This window comes from Trichoplusia ni, chromosome 11 (genome assembly GCF_003590095.1).
Source record: "Trichoplusia ni isolate ovarian cell line Hi5 chromosome 11, tn1, whole genome shotgun sequence".
Classification (NCBI taxonomy): Eukaryota; Metazoa; Arthropoda; class Insecta; order Lepidoptera; family Noctuidae; genus Trichoplusia; species Trichoplusia ni.
The window spans coordinates 1,239,558-1,266,467 of NC_039488.1; the positions used below are offsets into that span (position 1 = coordinate 1,239,558).

Sequence of the window (26,910 nt, forward strand, 5' to 3'; positions counted from 1 at the left end):
CTCCCTAATTGGTTAACGGTCCGCACAGCCTACCTGTGCGGCCCTCACCGTTACAACATATAACTTATAATTAACACCAAGGTAAACTGGTAAACCCCGGTTTATAAAGCTGATTTGGTTTATCAAGACAACACATAGATAATCTTGAACTGCTCAAAATGGCTACAACATTTTTGGTTAATAAAATAAAATAAAAAATAGTATTTAAATTAATTTCGTATTACTCTTTACAACAAAGGAAACAAAATTCCGACAGGAGTGTAATTCGCTGCAAGAACGTAAAAACTGCGGCAGAAGATCATATCGCGCGGATTACACTCTTTACTCACTTAAACAGAGCTTTATTCTAACACCTTTTCGGTATGAAAGTAACATAACGTCAATACATTGACCGTTTCCCATCGCAGACCGTAACGAACACCACTTAGGCCTGAATATACCTTCACATTATAAAATGACAGGTGCATATAATAATGAACCTTCACATCTATAACTTAATGTCGATACTTGAAGTGTTGGGAGTATTACCTGAGGTACTTCAGGTACCCAGTGAGCTCTGGCACCTGCGTGATGTCGGGGCGTGGCGCGGGGGCCCCCTCCAGCTGCGCCTGCAGCTCGCTGAGCGCCGCGTCGATGTCATCGTCGGGCCCTGTGGATGTGTCGCCCGCGCCTTCTGCTTCTGCACTACCGCCGGCCAGGGTTTGGAGCTCAATTTGTAGCTGTGGGTAATTGTGATGGTATAAGTGAAATGGAAATAGAGTTGTGATAGAAAGAGTGCGAATGCGAAGTGCAGCAAATGGATTACTTAATAGTGCAAATTCACCTTTTTCGACTTATTTTTCAATCATTGACGGGGTAGAGATACTTATTCAATATCATAAGGGATGTATATCCGTGTTACTAGCATTGGATAATTCCGCGTATCTGTTAAATTTAGTTAATTAAGGTTTTGGGGGTAAATTAGTTGAAAAAGGAAGGAAATTAAGTTTCCCTTTCCCTGTAAAACTAGATGTATTGTAGATTCTTGGACTTTATGTACAGTAGCTTGACGGATTTGTCCTATCCCCGACTATGTGGCGCAATGTGGGGAAGTCCATTGTTTAGCGGTGGACCATAGGCTTAGTTGATTGGTTAATTGAAACACTACAAAATACTTCCATTCTCACAATTTCCAACCTTATTCCGTTACAATAAATTCCCTTTTAAAACATTCACCTGTAAAGCTGCAAACAGCAGCATCTCTTCCTCAGTGCACTGGACCTCTTGGTTGAGGATCTGCCAGCGCGCCTGCTGGTACAGCTGGTTGAGTCGGGTCGCGTCCTGCGCGCGCGCATTCAGGTCGAAGAATGAGTAAAACTTGAACCGCAGCTGCAGTGTGTCTGCCTCACGGACGTATTGCTCCATTATGGATAGAGAGGAGTCTAGCCAACTGGGGAAGGAAATAGATATTGGTTAGACTAAAAATTAATTAAGTATTAATTTATATGATCACCCCTAACTAGATAAATTATGTTACATTACAGCGTTAAGCGACCGACCAACTAAAATGTCTCTTCAGAACTTAGTACTTATAAAATGGGTGTCTACATTATTTTTTAGTGGTTTTTGAGTGCTTTAAAGAATTAGATACCAAATTAGTACAACTGTTAAACAGATCTTCAATTTTGGAAACGTTACTACCTCATTCTATTGTACGTTTATGACGAATCATCATAATAGGCACAGCTTATTTTTTCCTCCTATTCATCTATTCTATTTCTAATTAGTCACTTCATTTACAATAAACCCAGATTTTATTTTACTACAAACACAAATGACTTACCCGACGTTCATTCTAGCACGTTCCATGAGAGACTTGGGTGTCAGGAGCGACTCCCTGGACTGGCTGTCAGGTTCCATTGGGGAGTCAGCCAGGGACAAGTTGCCCAGGGAATCCAGGGCGTCCAGGGACGCGGCCCGGGGCGGAGTGGAGCAGTAACCGCCGTCGCTGGACCCGTCGCTCTGGGTGCTGTACTTTGATGGAAGGGCGGTGTCGCCATACCGGCGAAGTGTGCCGTTCTGTAGACGAAGACATTTGTTTATAATTAATTTATCGATAAATTAACTTGCTTAGTATCTCATATCGATGGTTGCAATATTTGTTTTTATTGTTGTTGTAAGCCAAAAAGATTACATATTTACTCAATAAAGCTATATTCCCTGAAATCTAGCTTAAGTCAAATTAAGTTAAGTTTAATAAAGTAGGCGTATATTTTATGATATATAGTATCCTTTCTTGATGCAACCTCAGCCTCAAAGAGACCAAAATCATAAAGCTATTTTAGAACTCACAAAGAAATGTTAATCTCATTTTATAACCCCAGGTCCGTCATGAAAGACCGTTTGTTAGTTTATACTCCAAAAGTTATGGTGAACGCGATCAAAACCAGTATAATTTATGATATAAAGTTAACGTTAATCACGTTACGTAAACTATATAAAACAGATGCACTCGGGTGCATTCTTCTTGTTTAGCTAACTATTATAAATAGATGGAGAATGGTCGTAATACCTTAATGTGAGTGGATATTGAAGGAAAGGGAAAGTTGATGAAATAAATCTCATTCGGTTGCTCATTTTATGCGCAAAAATGAAAATAGGGATCATTAGGTACTCGAATTTAATTCAAATTCAAAACTTATGAAAACTTCTGCAAAATATCAAGTTTCGAATCACTATAGACAAACATTGCTTTCCAAAGCTCATATACCACTCCAATTTGATCCTACAACATTTATTCCATCAGTCTATCTACCCAAAAACCATACTCACTTGTTGCGAAGCCACGGGGGTAGCGGAAAGGGACCGCGGCGGCGGTGGGGTCGCAGGGCAGGGTCCGTTAGACCTGTCCAGGCTGTTGGAGGAGCCTCTGGTGGCCGCTATGAACGTGTTCGTGTCTGGAGGCTGCGAAGACTTTATCCTCTTCGCCTCTTTCAGATTCTGGTAGTTCTGTTTGAGATGTGACGGCTCTAAGGGGTAGCAGAGAGACAGTTCTTCTGGATGTCTTATGCCTGTAGAATAAGACGAAAAAGATATTAGTTACATAGATGAAGATTGATTTGGATTATTTTAATACCAGGGTTTTGCATAAGCTTTTGTGTTAATTCGCCGACGCGCGGGAATGAGGATTTCGTACGGTTCGAGGACTTTCTTGGCCCCTTGAAACGATCGAACATCTATCATATGAAAGGGCTTCGCAAAAAAGGAGAAATAATATGACTACAAGAAATATAACCCTGGTTAACTTGTCAGCCCTAACATTGAATATTTTTTTCCAGAAATAGCTAATAAATGAGTAATATGCGCAAATTCAGCTGAACAAACAAACATAAGACCATTGCACAAATAGTGATTAAGTAAATATTTTCTCGTACTCATACATTATTTCAGTTTTACTTTAAAATAGGGATTTTGTTCTTGACCCAATATAATAAGGTCTGATATCAAATATTGCGTCGTAGTATTTTTGTAAACGATCGTTATAGCATACGGAACCGTCACGGCCGAGCTATGAGTGAAGCTCATTATTTAGAGTTATAATGCGTGACCAGGTTGGCTACAATAGTTCGGACAACAAAATGTCGGCATACAATCACGACGGTTTCCAAAAGGATAAAGAGATATGTGGTTACAAGGCACACTAGGCTATAGATTCCTTCCAAAGTTATTAAAATGCTATTGACACAACACATTAATTAGTTTAATAATTAAGCATTGACTGTTGTTAATTTCTCTTAAACAACAACAATGATTTCTTTGCAAAATTTATTTGTTCAGAACAACGCAAAAATATGTCTAATATTTTTATTTATCTAACTTTGCGACAAGGTAGACTTTAACTTTGTATACCCAGTCGTCATTCCTATTTTCCAGTTACAGTTGACCTCTTTATAGCCAAACGACTCTTAACTATAAAGATAATCAGTAAAGAAAATCAAAGATACTAGAAAGTTGGAAAAACTAATTGCGTCGCTTTTATTTTGTGACATGAACTCTTAACTCATGTCACAAGCCCTTAACGCATCAGTGTACGAATTTTACGACCTAAGGGCCTACCATTAACTGTTGAAATAAAATAGATATCAGTGTGGAAAAGGAACGCCGCTATACGTCGTGCAGTGTTTTGTCTCGCTTTCACAACTGCAAAAGTCTTTCTTAAAGTGATGATGGTAGATGCCTTGATAAACTTTACGAGGATTGACATCCCAAAGATACAATAAAATGTTGAATTAGATCTTGTTATGTCATGTAAGAAATAAAATTGGGCTCGAGTACGAGACAGTAACGATGTAAACGTTAAAGTTTTGCCGTAAAAATAAATATAACCTTTACGACATTAAGCGACGGTGACTACCCATAACATGTATTGTTTGCTAGATTGTGTAGGTTTCTATGTAACTGATTGGATTTAAAGGCTATTTCTCTTAAAGTGTCTGTTAAAATCTCCCGTTAAGGAAGTATTATGCTGTCTAATAACTTGGTACTTTTGTCTAAAACTAAGAAAGAGACGCTAGAAAGGCGAGAACATATAATACATCTTCTATTGTAAGATTATTCTGTCTTTTGCCATTCCACACTTTTCCCGAACTACCTTGAATATTCCAAAACCAAAAGTCATACTCAAGTCTTATTGAAACTAACGAGAGGCGATTGCAAGACTCAATCAAATAGAATGAACACTAACTATACTACTAATATCTATAACAACATCTAACAAACTCACCGAGACTTTTGCATAGTTGTACAACAGCGCTGAACGTGTCAATGGAGAAGTCGATCTTGCAGTGGATGTATCTGAGGTCCGGCAGCTGGATCCTGAGGGGTTTGTGCATCGGAGTGAAGTGGAGGGCGGCGTCCGCGTGGACCCCGTACTGGTCCAGGGTGTGCTTCGGCCGGGAGAGCCATTTGTTGCGAGTCGGCCACCATAGAGCGTGATCAGACCAATCCTTTTTGTATTCTGGAAAGAGAAAAGTTATTGTTGAATTTTCGTGTGAATATAGTTGGAGAATTATACAATGTGTTTTTGATACTCCTTACACATCTTTACTTTATATCAAAAATAAACTAAGAAGCCTACATCCGACGAAAACACATGGGAAAATATTACTGATCCATCGTGAGAGTTAGCAAGTACATCCATAAAGTCACAAGTCTCTTCATTATACACAAAATCCATGTACGGTGCAATAAAAATAATGTAAAAACAGAGAAAACGTTGTAAAAGTACCTGTTAAAATAACTAAGTAGATACTAAACTGGAATAACAAGCCTTTTCTCAGTGTACGCAAGAAAACTTAATGAATGAACGGACAAGACGAGTGTACTAAACCTGCCCTTGAAGTGCACATGGCTGTCATTATAGCTGAAATAAAATAAAAAAGGTTCATCATCTGGCGAACGACGTTATCGACAAAAAGACTATCGATGTAATGACGTCACGGGACCACAGGATGAACTCTCAGACATTGTAGAGCTTCACTTTGAACCCTCATTCCTCTTGTTGAAAGCGCAGGGGAGGTTCCACTACGCTGGTTTTCTTTACTAGCGTTAAATTCGTTCGGTTACAGTTGAACTGTGACTCACGAGTTAGCTTCGAGTATAGATGAACAAATCGTGGCATCTAATTGCTATGAGTCATTGCTAGAAAAACCTTTAGATTGTTACTCTTTCGAGGTGCGTTATTGGAAATTCATTAGACCGTAATATTTTGTTTAGTAGGCTGCATTATAGACTTAATCGTGTATTAAGGTCGGTGTTTTTGTCGACATGTACAATTAAAGTATTGTTACGGTTGAGGATAATGTAATAATTTACCGCGTTCATTGCATGAATATCTCGACAATAATAATAAGTTATATCTGTCGTTGTAATGTACACATTTTTGCAGTAAACAAAGGTTTTTAGAGTACTTACACGTGACTAATATTAAATGTAAAATGACAGACTAAGTTATTTTTGAACCTGAAACATGTTTTTGACACTCAAACTTTATACGAATATTTAATGAGTTCGCTTTCAATGGTATAGAGAATCATTATAAAATACGTACCATAGAAATGTCCAGAAAAGACATTAATGATTGCGTCGCTATAATTATAAAAATATTACGACCACCGATGAACTCTCAACTCATTTTGGTCCCGTCAAGCACCGATTAGAATGCGTTCATAGCTTTATAATGACCACTTTTAGTACTCGTTAAATAAGGGACAACCACAACCGCCGCTATTGTGCCTGTTGACATGTTTTTATTTCGAAGAAACGCATCAGCCTTTGTTTTAGAATGTAGAACATTATTTATAAACATGAACCATTCAGTTGCACTGGATATAAATAAACTGTCGAGGCATAAGGAGATAGAATTGAAAATATTGGACGGGTCGTGTCAAGGTTTAAATGCAGGAGTGATATCAGTGAGCGAACACCAAATTTAGAATCAAGTTTATGAATCAAATAAAACATTAGACTTCAACAAGGAGGTCAATGATTTCTAAACGTTCGACATGATTAACAGCTGATGATAAAAAAATAGGAGAAATCTGAACGGTATACGGAAATGATAAATAATGGTACAGAGACACTGATTCATAATGTTATATTTTATTTCTAGGAAAACGTGACAGATTACCAGCACGTTTTTCTATAATGAGCCAATGTCGATGACGTCACCCCATCGATCACTACTTTATAAGTATTATACCCGCATGTACTTGTAAACTGTATTATTTGTGTGGGTCACAATGTCAAAATGCATGAACGCTGCGCTGTGCATCTGCGAAGCGAAACGCTGCGGTCGTAACTCAAGAGCTGTTTGTTTTGTTGTTTACTTATTTTTTTTTGTTTCCGATGCTTCTCAGACAAGAACCAAGGTTTTTGTTTTCTCAGAAAAATTCCAACATGATTATCATCCCAAGCTTCTAGGATATCGATACATCGAGTTCGCATCCAATTAGAATTTTAATTTATGTATTATATTCAAGACATGGCGAACATACAAACGTCGTTCATCATTATCGAGGCGTAAACACACTAAACACATTACTAGTAACAATGCACATAGATAGCCAGTTCGACTCCTGCCGAGTGTATGACCATATTTGTTGCAAGATAAGTTGGAAAGACGCGTTTGGCATCCACAGCTTTCGCAATTTTACCACCCCGATCACGTAGTGTGATTTCTTGCCTAAGACATACTTTGGGATTCTAAAATACCTTTGTTGGAAACATGTTTCCTCACGTTACGAAGATTGGCTAAAATGTTGTTGTACCCAATAGAGAAAACGTCAAGGTATACAAATAAGGAGGATGTGCGCGAGTAATAAAGTACATCCACGATCCGATATTTGCAATTCTCGATGTTTATAGTTGAGATAATTTGCAAGACGATAAGCGTAACAGATAACTAAATGTACAAGGTGAAACGGGGTAAATGCAAGTAGTACGTAAGTTATCTTGTAATTATTTCAAAATATTTTAACGATCACTTATTTAATCGTATTCATGCCCAAGGCTCTTAAAGATCAATTAATTATTCTTGCGGTTACTCGCGTTGCGCCTTATATGGCCGATAGTGGCCCTACGTAGAGGCGCCGATACCATAACTTCATAGTATAGCACCTTACTAGATATAGATCTTAATGCGTTTGACGTCTGTAAAACATTTTTTCCGATACATCTATAAGAGAATCATTTCTAAGAACGTGTAGATAACAGGATTAGGGATATTCCTAAAAGAGATTTCATTTAAGGCTGGGTTTTTCTTGAACAAGAAGAAACGAATAAATCATTGGATGCATAAAAACTTACTAAGCTGTTGGTGGAATGACAACTGTTTCCACAAAACACGAGCATTCATAAAGACGCCCCATTTTTCTAAGGAACTGCAAACCACAGATGTGTTTTGTAATATTTCACGCAGTTCTTTAAGAAAACATTGTTTCGTAAGGCCCCATGCTAATTGGTTTGTATTCTGGGCCTTATCGACAGCTATGTGGGACAAGATAGTTTATTTCTGGTGGCAGACACTTTCTGCGCCGTCTCGACATTATAATGTGTTGACAGCTCAGCGTAATAAAATATTAACGTGTGCACCTCGCGTACGAAGAAAGGAGATAAGATAATATTAAATAACCCAGACATGGCATAACCAGTTCAAGTGGCAGTAGTACAGTCTGTAAAGTAACCATAGTTAATAATGATAAGTTACACGCTAAGTTAAATGAAAGGAGAGTAGCAAAAAATAACAGTGAAAGAACATATGGGGACGCAATTAAGATGTAACAAATAAAAAATAGTACTTTAATATGACTTACTGAATACGATGTTTTTTTTTTGGACTTGGTTTATTCTATATGCATATATCTATTGTACATATATTTACTAGGATATATTAAATTTATCGTTATTACACTTATTACATCGCAACATTAACATGAATATTCAGACTATCTATTTTAGTACTCAATTATGTTTACATAATACACAAAAACAATTTAATAAATAGGTTCATACGATCAAGAAACTAGAACGATCGCTTCTGCTAAATTATAAATTATGAATGTAGGACGACTCGCCTATTTTATTACTCTCAAGCCACGCTTGACTGTGTTGCGAAATTCTTTGAAGCCTTTGTGTACTGCAACCATTATTAATGGATTCAATGTTGCGTTTAAAATTGTAAATAGGATAGAATGATTTATAGTTGAGCATTATGCGAAAAACAATAAGGAGTGAACAGTAGTCTAGACTACACATATTTCAATCTTAAGCTTTAAAGACAATGTCAGTGGTCGTTTTTTATATTGGGATATTTTCTCACACAAGCGTGTTGCCCCTAAAGTAGGAGTATTTTACAATCGGAATACCAGATGAGATACAATCAGGCACATTTTAACACGTATCTGTAGTGCTTAACTTTGCAATTGAGTTCAAGAAACACTATAAGGAAGACTGTGCATCCATAAAACTGTGGCAATGGATCCATATGAGTACAATAACACCGTAGTATTTTACATGTATGGTAACATATTCAACTTAATGTACGACGCCAGCTAAAGAGTTAGTAATTTAACTTTACACAAAACAGTAAGTAGGGTAAACACAAAACAGGCCAAGTAATGAAACTAACCGTTATCTTCACTAATTGTAAATAAATCTTCGAGTCTCGTAAAACAAGAAGGGAGCAAACACGAGCGCACGCGCACTCGTAGAACGTTTTGTTTATATTGACAGATTTACTTTAGTAACCAATTTCAATGCGACACTGTCCTGCTAAATCAATGTTTATGGAGATATCGTGAAATTCTACAAGTATACTTTAAGTTATACACGTTTTGTGTTTTGTCCATGTAAGAATCAAGCATACAGATATTAGGCAAAAGATGCACGATACTCATAAATCAGTTGGCATCATAAGATATATCCCAGACAAGTCGGTTTCGCCAGTAAAGGTCCCCCGTGCACTCCTTGCGGTACACCTTATGATCTACAGCCCAGGTTTACACAAGACATACAGAGATCCGCTTTGAGATTATGGCAGCAGCCGTAAACAGCTTAAGCGCAGAACAACTTAAGTCTCTTGACGTAATTCATATTTTAAACCATATTCCTTTACCGGAAAGTCTTTATTAACAAAGTCAGAAGCTTGGTATAGGTCCGAAAATGAATATTTTGTTTGTTTACTATACACAGCTACTGTTGCTTAATGGATGAAGCGCATGACTATTGGTTTGATGAATATAAATAGGCATACGTTCTATTCTCTATGGTAAACACGTGCCAAGTAAACGGTAAGCAGGTATAGAAATACCAGATTTTGTTTAACGATTATTACGTAATAAATTATTACAAACGAGCGCCGGGATTAAATTAACGGATTTTAAAAGTATTTTTGGTTATTCTAAAAATGCATAATGAGACCATTTTACAATCCTTGGACATAAATAACCTTAAACGAATGTTAAAATCGGTTTAACTAGCTTTCTTAGAATGTGGATTTTAAATAATGAGAAACTGGTAGGTGATAAAACTGTAATTATCGGTGCGTTACTATAATGAGTTGTGGGATTCCGCACAGCTGTCCTTATATGATGAGAAGGTATGGGTGACATAATCACAGCCACAGCGGCGTAGGCGCACGCCCCGGTCGCCGCCCACAGCTTCCGTCGTGCAGGCGGTGTTACAGCACCTGATCACCGTGTGGCAATAATAGTAACCTTTATCCAGGCATTAACAGTCAGAAATAGTACTATTTATTTAAACTTAATATCTCAGCCGTAGAATACACTAAAAATAATCGAAACCCATCAGTAATACTCGATGCATAGTGCGTCATAGAGATCTCATCTGTAACGAGATGAACTTAATTGAACTCGCGTAATTAATCAAAGGATGCAATGACAGTCGCAAGACCGACACTGTAATTAAAATTCAAAGATAATTGTGGAAAGGGATGCCGATCAGCAAAGGATAAAAAATCGCTGAGCACAATTGATATAGACATTGATTGTTAGTTTCTGATTGATTGATGACACAGGAAAGCATGTGGGTGTTTAGAATGAACACGGGCACCGCTAATGCGTTCTATTTCCACATTTGTAATGAAATATCTTGCATCATCTCATAGAGAAGGCTCTTATTACATAGAAACATATTTCTGACAGTGATTGTGAATGCAATGGAACTAAACGTTATAATCTTAACTTAGTGCGCTGACGTCCATAGTTATTACAATAGGCGTAATGAGCTGTAAGCAATGAGGTTTGCGTCAGTGGTCATAGTTAATGGATGCACGCTTCGAATAGTTTCCATGTAATCAGTTGTATTAGTCATTGTTGATTTTAGATAAGCTCAACCGACCAACGTTACAATTAAAATACATTATTCAATTACAGTTAGTTTCGAATGATTTAAATAGAATAATTTGCCTTATACGGTCATTCCTCGTTTTCCTTGTTTCTAATATATGTTAACTCATGAGGAAACGCTTATTCCAAGACTAATTTGCCAATCTAACGGACGATTCTATTTACATTCCAAAGTTGTTGGTTCTATTGGTCGTACTTATTTACTGCCTGCAGTTGTAAGTTGTAAGGTCCCTTTGGAATTCTTAAAGATTATAAATATTAGACTTAGAGATCTCATAATTTGGAGCTATAATGGATGTATATTTTGATTTCAATAAGGCTATTAAAGTAAGGCCTCACATATATGGAAATTATATCACTGGCGACCTTGTTGCCAGTATTTGTGGCGACACTTAAGCGATTGATTAGCTTTGTCAATAGCTGAGTATAAAAACTGTAGTAGGCGAGCCTACGCTGTGTTGGTTACATTCCTAAAAGGACATAAACCACAAATCGGAAACTGTACATCAATAAAACAACAAGATCCAACAATACCTTCAGTATAAATAAAATGAAATTTATCGATAAACTACTCATGCATGGGCACGTGAGAATCAGTGAGAAAAGATCTTATCTCTAGGAGGTTGAATTCATATTTGTTAATGCGCGAGTACAATCGTCCTACTTACTTGAAATGGTGGTAATAAATTAGGAATTTTATTGCTTTAGCGTCAAGACTGAATGTCCGGTGTCGTACTTAAAGTCCCCAGCGAAGGTTGGCCAGTGGTTACCGGTCTGCACAACGATTACAGTATTGTATACATAAGCATCTACGCTCAGATCGTAATCGATTCAGTTTAATGGGTTAAATTGACCCGTTTTCAATGCCTCGTGAACAGTTTCGGCCCACGTCAACTTCAATTAGCCGCACACGCAAAATTCGATAATAATGTAAGAAATAAAAATTACTTTTACACTCAGTCTAGTAAAGATAAAATTGTAAGTGTATAAATCTATAGCTGTCACATGTAATTACAAAATGTGAAAGCAACTTATTAAAACACTTACGTAAGACGTTATTTGTGGTAACACTATAAACGTTTCTGTCAAGATGTCAACAAACATAATCATGCGTAAACAAACATGATTGTTTGATGACTGACAAGGAAGAAAGCGTGAAACGCAACAGTAAATTACGAAATCATGGGAAGCTACAGAACAATGGAACACGTGGGGACGCACCGTTAGCGAAACGACAACAGCATAACAAACTTACTCGCATCTTATACAGGAAGCACATCTGAAATAACAGGTCGAATTTCTTTAAACCGTTGCGTGACGACAAACATTTCATACACACCAAAAAACAACACTCGTTTAAAAACACACTGTAATCTAAGAATGACATGACATGAAAATATAAAAAATGGTAATGATGTTCAAACACGGCATTTAAAAAACATTATCGTAACGGCACAGAAATTTGATTAATTACCTTTTGATGGTACTGAAATTAACAAAGAAATATGTGGAATTAATTCAACGCCCACACGGAATTAAGAATTGGAGGTCTCAGTGATCGCGTATCTCCATTGATAAAATGATTTTATTGACATGTTACCGTTGGACGTAGTGAAAGAAGTTCACACTCGTTTCTATTTGATACCGGAGGAGATAAGATAAGTGTTACTGCTTTATTTGTGAATGGATAATACAATACACGACCAATTTAGATTAGGGATGTTTACGCATGGCAAGTGACTGTTTCATGAGAACATATCGAGTTTCAAGTAACTAGCAATCATTATTCTTCTAATTTTAATCCACATAGTGTCAGTTTCTTAATCAATGATTGTGAAACTGATATTCAGTATGATAACAGTAGTGGTAACGTTAACTGTTTTTCAAAGAAGTCTGTATGAGATTACAGCTAGAAGGAGACAAAAGATTAATGTAAGTTCCGGTTGGCGCTGGTCCGCAAAGACAATTTATAGAATTCATCTTAATTCATCATATCAACAAACTTGATATTATATCATTGAAATAGCTTAACCAGCCTACACTATTTAAATATGCGTGGCAGATTATATGAAACGCAATTTAAATGGCGTGGGATGCGGAAGCCGTCGATGCAAGCTTTCTTTTGTCAAAGTAGCCCAAGAGGGCAACTGATATTAATATGATACGAATGGAACATTATTACATCGAGACATGTCGAACGGTGCTGATTTTACATCAGAAAGTTTTGAAAAGATACAATTTAATGAGATAGGTAACATTATACTCGTCTGTTCGGTTAAGCGTGTCGGATCCAATATTTCACGCATGATGTGAGAAAATTACCTTCTTACTACCTTTATGCTTGTAACATTCCTGTAAAGTTTCGATTAAAGCAACGATAAAGTCTCTAGTGGCTGCTTTTATGTCATTGTAATCAGCAACATTGGGTTCGCGAATAATTAGTTAGGTATTGTTTACGAGGCCAATTAGTGCGTGGAAATAACCCAAGCGTGTTATCACATCGGCGGCTTTAACGATCAATGCTCCACCAAATTGTGACTGCACTACGAACTTACGATAGGAATGTGCTTTTGACGATTGCTCACCTTTACCTGTAAAGAGAAAAAACAAATGGTTTAAAAGTGATTTAGAGACATTAAAATATCTAGTCCAAGTGGTCGATTTAATTCAAGTATCATCCAGATGATTTTGATTAACATATCGCTTTCCCTGTCGCCCACTCCTGATTAAGCTGTGGGCAAACAGTGAAAGTGGTCCTTTTATATGAATAGCTGTCATTACGCATTAGCTATTTGTGAAACGGCATTGTAACGCAGTTGCATAAAAACAACTCTTAAACCATTAGCCAATCATTTATTCGTTCGACAATGAAATAAACGACGCACGACTTTTGCTGAGTATCACAAACGACGGACAAATTGGTCAACAATTAGGTCCTTAGAGTACATGCAAAGTATGATGATAGCATCCAAACGCCATGAATTTTAATAAGTTAAGTGCACTTCCCTGGCGTTATAAATTGCAAAAACGAGTTGGGTTAGTTTGCTATCCTTGTTGCCGATAAATTCGAGCGAGAAAAACTGATAGCAGAACCGCGAAGCAGAATGCCTACGCTCGTTGCGAAGCATTAAGAACAATCCGTCACTATGATAACCTATCATTATTTGCAGTTCTCGGCACCGGCTACCGGTAACCGTGCCAGTCAATAAATATTCCCATTAACGTGTCTGGGCAGGTCGGTCCGTGGCACGAATTAGATACCGACACTGGAGAACAGCAATTAACATTACTGGAACAATTACTAAGCTCCTAGATTCCGAGCGCACCATTAGCAGACGCTGGCTAAATAATTAAAGTATCGATATATGATGAAGCATCCAAATTGGGCTAAAAGCGCTTTATGTTCGATCTAATATTCTGTTATACCGAAGTGGTACAATGAACCAGACTGATGAAGCCCTAAGCTGTTTGCTCGGTAATATTAAGTCAATGCGATATTAGAAGAAATCTCGGCTACGTAAATGTTTGACGGTAGATAAAATAAAGGACTGCGTAGGCTGAAAGTGGCACGTCTCGTAACTTGTTGGTACTGATAAAATGTAGATACTTTATCTTCGCATTGCACTGGAATAGTTTTTCTCACATCGATACCGTTTGTTTTATCCAGATGTCAATGAACTTACAAATGTTTATTAAAAAATTATAATGTATCATTTTTTGTCTTGTTACTTCTAAGAAGTATGGCCACAATTTATTGGACCCATTACTAAAATAGGTTTAGCGAGCCGTCATCATCCACTTAGCACGTTCGCGAATCGCCATCTTGGCCAATCAAGTCGTTAACCCCTGACTGGACACTTGTTTAGTGAAAGACTCATCTAAGAACTTCCGAGCGTGAGATACAACAAGAATATATTTAATATTTTATAACTTTTCTATAATTAATTCAATTATTCTGACTAGCTCTGTAATTTCCGCTATGCATTTAACATGTGTCAAGTATGTCACATGCACTTTCAAAGTACTGTGACGTATTTATAAAATCCAATATGGCCACCAGCTGTTCAAACATCTGCTATTGTGATTCCTTGCGCTTGCGCAAATTAATTATGCGTGCAATGCAGGCGCCGGTCAAATCAAATGTGACTTTTAAACTTCAGTAATGTATTGAATGTTCTCTTTGACTGTCAATGGTCGGTAATTTACGACAATTGACCGATATAGCTAGGCGGTGATTTGAAAATACGTGTATAGCTTTTAATGAATTACTTACATACCAAGGAGAAAATGTTGTACTCGAGGCTACATATCTCAGCAATTAAATAAATAACGGTAATTACGTCTTGAATGACATGATTGGTATCGATGTTCACTCTCTTTCGCCGACTCCATATAAGCACATAAATCGTTCCATGCCTCAGGTTATACCTAATGGGGAATATTATTTCAGTATGTGGTCTAATTAATCAGGTTTCTAACATTCTAGTCTAAGAAGCCTCCTACCATAAAGTGGACTTACTCATACAATGTATACTCGTATAGATCATCATAAAATTGTTAGGAAATTGACACGCTGCACTTATGCGGCAGACTACACAGTAATTGTACATTTACCACGGGATCCAAGCTTTATGACCCCAAGTCACGAACATATTAAGAGCTACGACCCCTATACGGAACACCACATGCCGATAGTCATACATCAACGTGTATTACCGAAGACAATTTCATTGAAAGCAAAGTATCAATTGAAGCGATGCAAGCGCATTATCTTTTGATGAGAACGAATGTATAATAAATCTTTCGTTATTGTTTGATAAATTTATGCAGGGTACAAGATTATCAAAATTATTGCTACAGATATCTGTAATGAGATGAAGAATTATTGACTAACTTTGTTGATTTTATTGCAATAAAGTATGCTCCTTTAAAATACAAATAAATAGAAACTTAAGTAATAATTTTGTTACTTTGAATGTCGTATTTTCAACGGTATAGTCACTTGTTTATTATTAGTTAATAACTTGTCTTCATCTATAGGCTGTCTAATGATTGCCATTAGCGATAAGATTTCTATTGCCACTTGTATAAATAAATGAAACAGGTACTATTAGATAAAATAAATACATAAAAATAAAATACATTAATGTAATGAATAATGTTACTCAATGTATTTTATTCACAGCTAATTATCCTAGCGCGGACCCTTCTTTTCGAATTATAATTCTTTCGAAATATAATTAGGGTATTACAAAGTATATCAATCGATAAAAACAGTGAAGGAAAAAATTCCGAGGAAACCGGCACGACTGTGAATTTTCCAAAGTGTGTTAAGCCACCTCAAACGCTGATTTAAACTCTGCCACCAGATTGTAATTTAAGCATTCGAAAAGAAGAAGGCAAAACCTTCTAAAATTATAATTTGTTTCAAGTGTTACTTTTTCAATAGTAAGGGTAGACGCGCCATTTATCAGTCAATTAGGCCAGAATTTCTAAAGTCTACAAGATAAACTTTGTCGTGTTCATCTACTCCACAAGACAGACACTAATTTACTACTATTGTGGCACTTAACCTTATCTCAGCTTATTACTCTTTATAACTTCGTACGACAATGCAAACATTTAACCAAATGGATTTATAATGTCTCGACGCAAAAGGAGTTTGACAAGGGCTGTTGGAGGTCACACTGCAGCCGCATCTTATTACATTAAGTAGCCTCTTTATTCAAGATTTCAATTAAGGACTGTTGACCAGGAACATTAATGGAATAATGGCGACCCAATTGGCGCAGTGCCGTGGATTAATCGGTGGCTATCGCAGGAAGTGTGTAATCTTAATTACGTTATTTCTGGACATCGAGATCGTTGAACATTCATTCATTTGGAAAAGTGTACAGAAACAGTGACATATTATGTATAAATGATTCCTAGTCCAGCCCATGCAATTCATAAGAAGATCTGTTAGGGACTTAAGGATCTGTCAATAGGGCAAGGAATCCTAAATAATATGGCAAATTCATGACTCACTTCATCCTTTTATTTGGAAACAATCTCGATACTCCAATGATATAACATACGAAGGAAAATCAAAACCTAAGGTCAATTGTTGGGTACAATACAAACAAGGTTTGCAGGAAACCGTGACCCACATATGTTTTATTTGTAGCCGCGAATCACGCCGACATGACTAAACGTTCATACGAAAATTAATAGGCCCACAGATTTGATCATCTCTCCTTTTGAATTGGCATTCATATCGAGCTGTTTCTAGAGTACGTACGTGTTTATTGAGTTTAAATGTTCCATCGTCACCTTAGCAATTGAATGAAGGTCGAAATAGTCTAAATACCATTGCATAGTTCCGACCGATGGGATGTTAGTGAATTGCAGGATAACCTGTTCCTTAAATAAAGTACAATCAGCCAGAAATTGCAGTCAGGCATTGCTTAGTCTGGATGTAACGAATTGGGTCATCCTATCGTTTGGATGTTTTGGTAAAACGTTTCACAATGTGTTCAAATGACTTCAACAGCGTTAACTACCCTCAATGTCACCATTAATTATATCTGAATTTAAAGAGGAGTATAAATAGCGAGAACAGATAGCGTCACTAGTTACATCACTAGATGGGTGCGACCAGTTTGTGTATGTTGCCATAACAGTTGGAAACATAAACATATCACCTTGAGGTACAACATTTAACATTGGCGGCGGAACTGCGGCCTTAAAAGGCTCCTGCGTGTCGACTTCATACTATAACTTTACGTAGTCCACACATCTAGATGCATTAACCGTGAATCGGCATCCTTTTATAATCACAGACAACGTTCCACCCCTTTTTATCGCCATTTTGCTACATGATTGATGAGCTATTACCGGTTCGGTTGAAAGCTGTCTGATTTATTGCCGTCGTTCACCTATTCTCGAAGATACCTGAGAGTGGTTCGTTCGATGGCTAGTGATGCGGTATTCACGCGGTGTGGTGAGCGCGCGGACACGGTGCGCGTGCGCCGGGCGGATACGCGGCACGTATAAATAGCCGCCATCTATTTTGGTCGGGACACAGCACCCAGGCGCCCGCCATGTGCCTGACGCCGATGTCTGGGACTCCATTGCCGTTGAAATTAATTAAATTCTTAACATATTGAATCAGATTCCAAAAGGGCTTGCAGGGCATTCGCGCTTCTTGCTCTACGATTCATAACAATGGAATAAGTTTTGTTTATTAATTTTAATTTACTTAAAAAAAAACTTATTATAGACTGATATGTTTTCGATGCTTTAATCTTTCGTCGATGATGTCAGAGAAAGAAAAATAGGAAGTCATAGCCATGTTTATAAACACATTTAAAACATTAATTTATTAAGTATATAGTTTCTGTTCTTTACCAAGGTCAAGGCTCCGAGTGCTAAGTGTAGTATACAAATATTTATCTCTCCACTCGCTACCAATGAACACTTTTCGCGTGGGAATATTCTCCCTCAAACACGTATGCTAATGAAGAAGTAAAAATGTTAAGTTGGCTTCTTTATTGCAAAGACTTAAGGTCTCGAATCGTGTGGATTACAAATACTATAAACGTAGTCGCTTTTGGTAAATATGGAGACATGAGAGGCTTCATATTCCCAGACAAAATTTTAGCACGTCTGGTAGAAGGTTGTTAGCTTTCCGTTTCCAAGAATCTCGGAAAGTGTTAGAAATAAAACGTCTAGTTACTTGAGGCAACAATAAAATTGCTTTGTCCTAAAATATGAATGGGAAATAGAGGGACCACCCGTACTCAGAAAACTACGACATGCGTCATTTGGCTCCGGCTCATTCAATATTTGTCTTCGAAGAAAAACAATTATTTTATTTAATGAAAGTGAATTAACGCGGAGGATAAAAGGAAAAAAAATAAACATGGAAATAGTGGTTTCTTAGGTTTACGCGAATGTTAGACATTGAAATGAAACGACTTTTACGGATTTTATCGCGGTTTAATTTTTGGTTTTAGTTCCCGACGTTTCGACACCTTTGCAGGTATCATGGTCACGGGCAGACTGAGATGGTGTTCGTCTTGACAGAAGATGTTGCTCGTTCTACCTTCATATTTTTAATTAATTATTTATGGTCCGACCTACGCAGTATGAGCTCACTGTGTCGTGATGTCTTGCAGCGCTGCTCTTGGGTTTAGCCTTGAGTTTTTGTATTATTGGGTCCCAAGTAGGTGATATCTTCCAGCCATCTTCTCTATTGAAATTAGGGTGTTTTTTAATCTCAATAGCCTCGCGAAACATCCTTGGTAGGAATTTGGATTCTTTAGCGAGGATCTGTGGTTGATCAAATCTAATATAATGGCTGGAGCCTTCAGCATGTTCGGCGACTGCAGACTTCGTTGAGCGGCGGTGTTTGACGTCAGCTATGTGTTCTTTTACGCGGGTCCCTATGCTTCGTTTAGTTTGACCGATGTAAGAGAGGCCGCAGTCACAATCTAGTTTGTATACTCCTGCATCTTGTAGAGGTATGTGACACTTGACAGATGGTAGGGACTGGCTAATCTTCTTGGGCGGCTTGAAGTATGTTTTAATTGAAGCTCGCTTCAGGATGTAACCAATCTTGTCAGTGACTCCTCGGACGTATGGTAGTACAGCAGGCAAACGATCAACTGTGGCTGGCTTCACTCGGTTTCTGTGACGGGGCCGTGGAACTTGGAGCTTGTTGTCTCGCAGTACTTGCTTGACGTGTTGAAGCTCAGCGGCAAGGTGTCTGTCATCACAGAGTCCGTGTGCTCTCTGAAACAAAGATTTTCCCACGGTAGCTAACTGTTTAGGGTGGTGGTGAGATTCACCGTTTAAGTACCTATCTGTATGGGTCTTTTTGACTTTTTTACTTGGTTAGATGACATCTAACCAAGTAAATGCATTTTTAAAACATCTCAACTCCATAAATAACAAAATTCAATTCACTATGGAGTTGGAGGATAACAAATCTCTTGCCTTCCTAGACATATTAGTTAAACGGAATCCTGATCAGACCATAAGTCACACCGTGTATCGCAAAAAGACCCATACAGATAGGTACTTAAACGGTGAATCTCACCACCACCCTAAACAGTTAGCTACCGTGGGAAAATCTTTGTTTCAGAGAGCACACGGACTCTGTGATGACAGACACCTTGCCGCTGAGCTTCAACACGTCAAGCAAGTACTGCGAGACAACAAGCTCCAAGTTCCACGGCCCCGTCACAGAAACCGAGTGAAGCCAGCCACAGTTGATCGTTTGCCTGCTGTACTACCATACGTCCGAGGAGTCACTGACAAGATTGGTTACATCCTGAAGCGAGCTTCAATTAAAACATACTTCAAGCCGCCCAAGAAGATTAGCCAGTCCCTACCATCTGTCAAGTGTCACATACCTCTACAAGATGCAGGAGTATACAAACTAGATTGTGACTGCGGCCTCTCTTACATCGGTCAAACTAAACGAAGCATAGGGACCCGCGTAAAAGAACACATAGCTGACGTCAAACACCGCCGCTCAACGAAGTCTGCAGTCGCCGAACATGCTGAAGGCTCCAGCCATTATATTAGATTTGATCAACCACAGATCCTCGCTAAAGAATCCAAATTCCTACCAAGGATGTTTCGCGAGGCTATTGAGATTAAAAAACACCCTAATTTCAATAGAGAAGATGGCTGGAAGATATCACCTACTTGGGACCCAATAATACAAAAACTCAAGGCTAAACCCAAGAGCAGCGCTGCAAGACATCACGACACAGTGAGCTCATACTGCGTAGGTCGGACCATAAATAATAATTAAAAATATGAAGGTAGAACGAGCAACATCTTCTGTCAAGACGAACACCATCTCAGTCTGCCCGTGACCATGATACCTGCAAAGTGTCGAAACGTCGGGAACTAAAACCAAAAATTAAACCGCGATAAAACATGGAAATGCATAGATCAGTACCACAACGATAGCCGACATATGCGGGTGGTCTCATAATAGGGTTAATCTTGATTCAATTTCGACAATGAAGCTTATAGAGTGACTCGTGCATTTTACTCACGCTGCATTAAAATGATTAACTTGAGTCCTTTGAGTCATGCCTACTCCTTGCCACAAGTCCTTTAAAAATACCCACCTACAGCATGTAAAATGAGTGAAATAGGATACAGATTATGGCATCCGTCAGTTAGTACCATAGTCCGTCCTTAAGCTATTGTATTACACTATAATGAAACATGAGGCTATTGTTAGGGGAAAACTTCTTTTAGAGCTTTCCAGTGTTCCAGATTTTTTCGCATACATAAATATAATACCGTTGATAAAGGCCGGTCGTTTCGTTCGAAAAACCGAGACTTTTTAATTAAAAATGGTTTTCCATCACATAGGACCTACAACTAATAAATAGTATAAATATCATTCGAATCGAATATGTACACATCATTTCAAACAATTCTGACGGAACACTGGTAGACATAATGTAAATAGAAAACATAACAGCACGCAGTAAAGTAGTCGACGAAAGTCCGATACTTAAGTAAATAAAAATCGACTTAGGCTTAACAAGACTTGTGTTCACACTTGTATACCGATCCTACTGGCAACGACCTCGTAGAGGGGACCCGAGGACCACCGCTTAAAGTCAGATTGTTGCAGTGGAGGAAGCGGGACAGCGCTCTAGATCGTGTATAACGTTATGTCGCTCTCACAACCACCACAGTCTCAGTATAAGAGTCGGTGGTGAGTCCCAGAGGTCATCATCGCGGATTAAAAAAAACAAAAGGGAACAAGTGGCCCAAGTGGGGGTTCTTAATCGCGTTACTTGAGCAATAAGTTATAGACTAATATACTTATAGTAACAAATTAAGTTTAAGATAATGCAATCCAAATTTATGGCATTTCGGCTGATACTGGAAAGTTAATACACGATTTACCGATTGTAATAAATTATTTATCAGTGACTTGAAACTCTTGATAGTAGCTGGTTTTCTAGTCACTGATAATATTATGTACTATTATTTATCAAGTAAACAACCTAGGGATAAAAATATCAGCAACGCCTCGAGGATGGATTTTTATACAATTCACGAAAGCAATGAATTCAGCACGAATCGGTTTCGAATTCCCAATCCAGAAATATCAGACCATACTTACTCAAAATGTAAACATGATTCGACCCACTTACAGGTCATATTTTAATATTTCTGATTTCCACAGCAATGCCCGTCGATGTACAAATCTAAGATCGGAATGTTACGGACTGTAAAACATCTCATAACGTTGCTAAGTCGGATCAGATCAGTGACTAATGTTTATAAGAATTCAGACTATTACAAAGTCGAATATTTCAGTCCCACAGCTACGCAAACAGAAATTTATAGCTCCAATGATTGTTATGAACGTAAGATATGGTGTCTGGTCAGGGCGGGCGGCGCCTTTGAAGATGCCCTTTCAAATGCCGACGCCCTTTTAAAACTGTTTGCCGTAAAGGGTACGCAATAAGATGGTAATTTAATTGCAAATGTAGGTATCGCTTACGGATCAGAATTTTTTGGAGCTCGGTATCCGAAAAAGGGCAAGTCAGCTTTAAACATGTGGACGATGTATTTATATTTGAAAGCTATAAAATTAAGAAGAATCGAATAATACTATACCATAAAACAGTTATTATTGTTACTACAAACTGCCAAATTATTATCTGTGTGATACGTTTGTCCGTTCAGGCATCATCATAATTTCTTATAGCCGCATAACAACATTTATTACCGCATCTTTGAAGTGTTAGGATATGTAGATGACATAACATAACCACAAATACATCAAAGAAGCACATCATTCCATGCATATGAAGTCATACACAAGTTGAAACACAACTAACGATCTGCTCATATGTAAAATATGATGGTATGAAGTAACAGCCACTCATGTACAATAACACGCGATAACAAAGTCTGTGTTTCTAGACTAGCTGAAAATAGCGCAGTAACATAAACCATCTCGGCTACTGATTTCATTATACTTGCAAATATAACAAGATGGATGTTTGCATTAAATATGTGCCTACATCGCGGTCGAAGAGTAAACAATCGACAGGATATGAAAAGGAAAACACGAAATCGACTGAAATAACACTAGTACAGGGAAGCTTGTGAAATAACCGATTTGTACTGTAAAGATTATACAAACAAGGAATAGTCCAACTGGAATCACTAGAGAACAATCAGTCATGAGGTTAAGGCATGTCATTGTGCAATGTGACAAATTTTGATGTCGAAATTTTAATTCCCAAAAAATGACGTGCCACAAATCATCTAAATTCCCCATTTAAAATGGACGGTAGATTTGAATGTCATAAAATTTCAAAGTACCATTTCACGCCAAAACGTAACACTATAGGTGAGAGCATTAGCATCAGTAAATATTTCAGTAACTGCCGTCAAAGCCGAATGAGTAACATCTGGAAACTGGGAACTCTTGCGCAATGATCCAGTTCCATTTCGACACTATTCGTGCAGCTATAAGTTCTGGCCGTTAAGCCTGGAATTCAGTATTATTTGAGCGCATTTGTAAAATACTTAGCAGCATTGCGTTGGAGCTTTTAACAATAGTTATGAATTCATTGTGAAAATGAAAATGAAAAATCGTTTATTGCTAGAAATTTGTGTTCATTTTATTTCGAAATAGTCACAGATTAGGATGACACTGGGCCTATAAAACCTCAAAACAATGTAGTTATAGTTATTTGAAATAAGGCCATAGCATTGTAGACATCAAAGTAGATTTTCCTCAAACATTATGATTATGAGACAAACAGGACAAATTCCAATGCCAGGTGGTTAGCAATGGTCATTATGGATTCGTATTAACAATAATATTGTATCAAATAAATCTGATACAATTCCGTCGTATACTCTATCATTTTATGTAATAGGAATGTAAATAATCAGATTATCAGGAAGATTAGAACAAAAATTTATTAACGATTTTCACAAAAACCGTCAGTGACGGTTTAATAATACACAAAACAAAAGAAACATGCATGAGAACGTTTGTTTTGGTACCTTGGGTTTACAAATAAAAGAAAAGGCAAAATAACGAATGACAAGAAAATTCAACCCAGACAAAGAACCCATCAGTCATTTCTGCAAATGAATGGTCTCTTTTTTACAAAGGAAATGTCAGCTTAACGTTTGTAAATGCCAAGCGAACTTAGCTTGTATAAGTATCGATTTGATACTAAATAAAGAGACTGTCCCGACCAAATATAGTTATTAGTCGAGAAGGCCGTCAACTCTTTTGTCCTCCACGTTTATTTAAATGTTAACTGTAAATTAAATCTCATATTCTTAAATAAAGACGTTGATGTCATTTTCGTCATGGAATTAACATTTTGGAAAGTTAAGACAGTCTCATTTAAAGCAACATATTAATTGCAGTAAATAATTGTGACAGATATGCAGCAGTGTAACCTTGGCACAGAACTGTTAATGTCCAACACGACATGATGCCACGTTTTATTATAATGGATTACGTAGAAAATTATGAAGACACCGCATGTGGCGATGACGTCACATACCGCATTACACATACACAAATTGAGGAAAGCCTAAAGTGATAGCGTTTAGGTAAATGGTATACTTATTAAATACAAATACAGTAAGTAGTTAATGATTGAGCCATAAGATGCTGCAAGTATTTGTAAACGTATGTGTAGATTCTGATAGAAATGCGGTAAACAAGCTTTGACGGTTATGGTGCGTCGAGACTAGACAAATGTGTTTGTTAACTGCATTTTATATACATATGTTGATAAGTCTAGAGGCTGTGAACTAGTCTGACACAACCCTGCCAAAACAGTACAATACAAAATTAAAACAAAGTAACATTAGGCTTAATGGATGTGTAAATAAAGGCGCGGTGACACTCCCTGCAACCTTGGCCTAAAATGAAAGCAATTAGATCAGAGCATGAAGGATTTTAATTAGAAATTAACATCTGCACACAACGCAAAAAGTTAAGGTTAAGGTTATATTACAAAAAGCAACGGACTTAATTAAAGTACAGATGGCCTAATTATTTATAATGGGCGTGTGTGTGTAACATGATACTTCTTTCCGATAGGTCGACCTGAATAAAGATCTATGCTACAATCGAGATAACACATTATTTATACTTATGGTTACATTATGAGATAAACTTGGAATTGCAAAACAACAGTACAACAATTTATTTATCAACTGGCAAATAAGAAATTGTTGATGCTTTGCATTTTGCTTCAAAACGTTTAAGTACATTAGACTTATAAGTTAATTTGGGTAACGAAAAGATTGCAGGCTCGCGTGACTGACAAATTTAAAGCAATCTGCCCCATGAGTAAGGCATTCGCCACGGAACACCGAAATTATGTGTAATAACATAACTCGTTCACAATCATTACCTGTGGCAGGCTGTGGCGATTATTTATGATCATTGGCAAGATGTCAATAGTACGCGTTGTAGACGCCCCGAAACAGTGACCGGATTATGTTTCTGAAACGGACCTCATTCCAACTGAACAAGCGTTTATAAATAGAGAATTCAATCGAAGCGAGATGGAGTTTAATTTTTACGGTGCGATTTACGATTTATTGCCGACACAGGCCCCAAATAAAACAAGAGAAATCGGCCCGTTGTAAAATGAACAATAAACTTGCCACAAATTGAAAACTGTTAACAATATTGGATCTTTATGGTCGAACATAATGCGATGTATTTAAAGGTTTTTAAGAATTCGTTACTAAGTTGTAGACGTTTAGGTTGTATGTGTGTCAAGAAGTGTAAAGTAATTCACACTACGTGACCTATCATATACACCTAAAAAATGTGTTGACTCAGTTAAATTACAGACACAAATGCAAACAAGATTTCATTACATCGGCAAATTTTCATAGGCGTCAAAGTAAATTCATATAAAGGTACTATTTAGAAGTGTTTATCGCTGTCTACAACGTCATCTCAAAGTGTTGCATTATCAGCAGCTTCGGTAACTGATATTTTATACATTTCTAAGAATACATTAAGAAATTAAACAGCTCTTTCATTTGGCTTTTTTGCCTTATAAGTATCGCTTGTTCACTCAGTTTCTCGAGATGACGTCACTACCCAACGCTGCAGAAAAACCGGTCGGAATCATGCATGACCGCTGCGGACTCATCCGCTATCTTGAATCACACTGGCTATGTTGCGGTTTGTCTTGTATGTCATATTCCAATGAGGTTTGCGCAACCGTTGGTTCGACAGCTTTAGTGTTAAATATTTTGACATATTCGAAAAGTTCATCAGCATCGCGACTCCTCTGTTTTTTTAAGAAAAGCTTTCTTTGTCTTCGTCTTACTTATAATTCGGAATGCGTATCCAATGGTTTATATTATGTGTCATATTGAATTGACGAGTAAACTACCGAGCGCGTGTCAGTTTTGCATAACAATCAGAAACAATGAGTTACTGTTCCGTTTTACTCGTATGACGAAGGAAAACCTAAACAAAATTAAAAAAAGAAAACGGTACATTGACGTACGATTGAGTTTAGTATAGAAAGGGTTCTAGCGGCAAATGTCATAAGACTTGAGATCCCAGTTTTTACAGTGATTATGGCCATCAATCGCTAGTTATATGATCAATCATGATTGCAATCTTGTAAAGAATACACAACTGAAGTATCTTATTGCTTTTACGATTTTAAACCTAAGTGAAGCGCTGCTTTAATAGTTACAGGGACCGATGTTTATTGCTAATGGTCTGTTGCGACATACATTACGTGATCGCAACTCGACTGTTCATTAATTCCTGAGCAATGGCACGTCCGAAATCGATGATACCAGTTGCCAGGAATGAATGAAATAATTATATGTAATAACAACGACTGCACAGAATCGCCTGCAAGAATTTATTATACCTATTTAGTTACGCTCGTTGGATGTAATTTATGCAAGTTATTTAAATTGCAAATAAGCAATAGAGCCGTGTGAAGCAATA

General features: G+C 37.4%; 2 protein-coding genes across 3 annotated transcripts in view; both read right to left on the reverse strand.

The window, feature by feature from the left end:
* Window positions 1-549: 549 nt before the first annotated feature.
* Window positions 550-5,396, reverse strand: LOC113498775 (unc-112-related protein-like; the record flags this gene model as incomplete). Its single annotated transcript, XM_026878918.1, is given in 6 exon segments — window positions 550-719; window positions 1,216-1,429; window positions 1,823-2,058; window positions 2,812-3,050; window positions 4,763-5,071; window positions 5,369-5,396. Coding segments are annotated over 6 exon segments (1,196 nt in total), but the record flags the coding sequence as incomplete, so codon positions are not given.
* LOC113498531 (G-protein coupled receptor Mth2-like) overlaps window positions 5,036-26,910 on the reverse strand; it is a 32,836-nt gene continuing 10,961 nt past the window's right edge. For both annotated transcript variants that reach the window (XM_026878562.1, XM_026878561.1), the window contains exon 9: window positions 5,036-13,495. In XM_026878562.1, coding sequence (XP_026734363.1) covers window positions 13,492-13,495 — 4 coding nt within the window. In that variant the 3' untranslated portion in view covers window positions 5,036-13,491. The remainder of the gene's footprint in view (window positions 13,496-26,910) is intronic.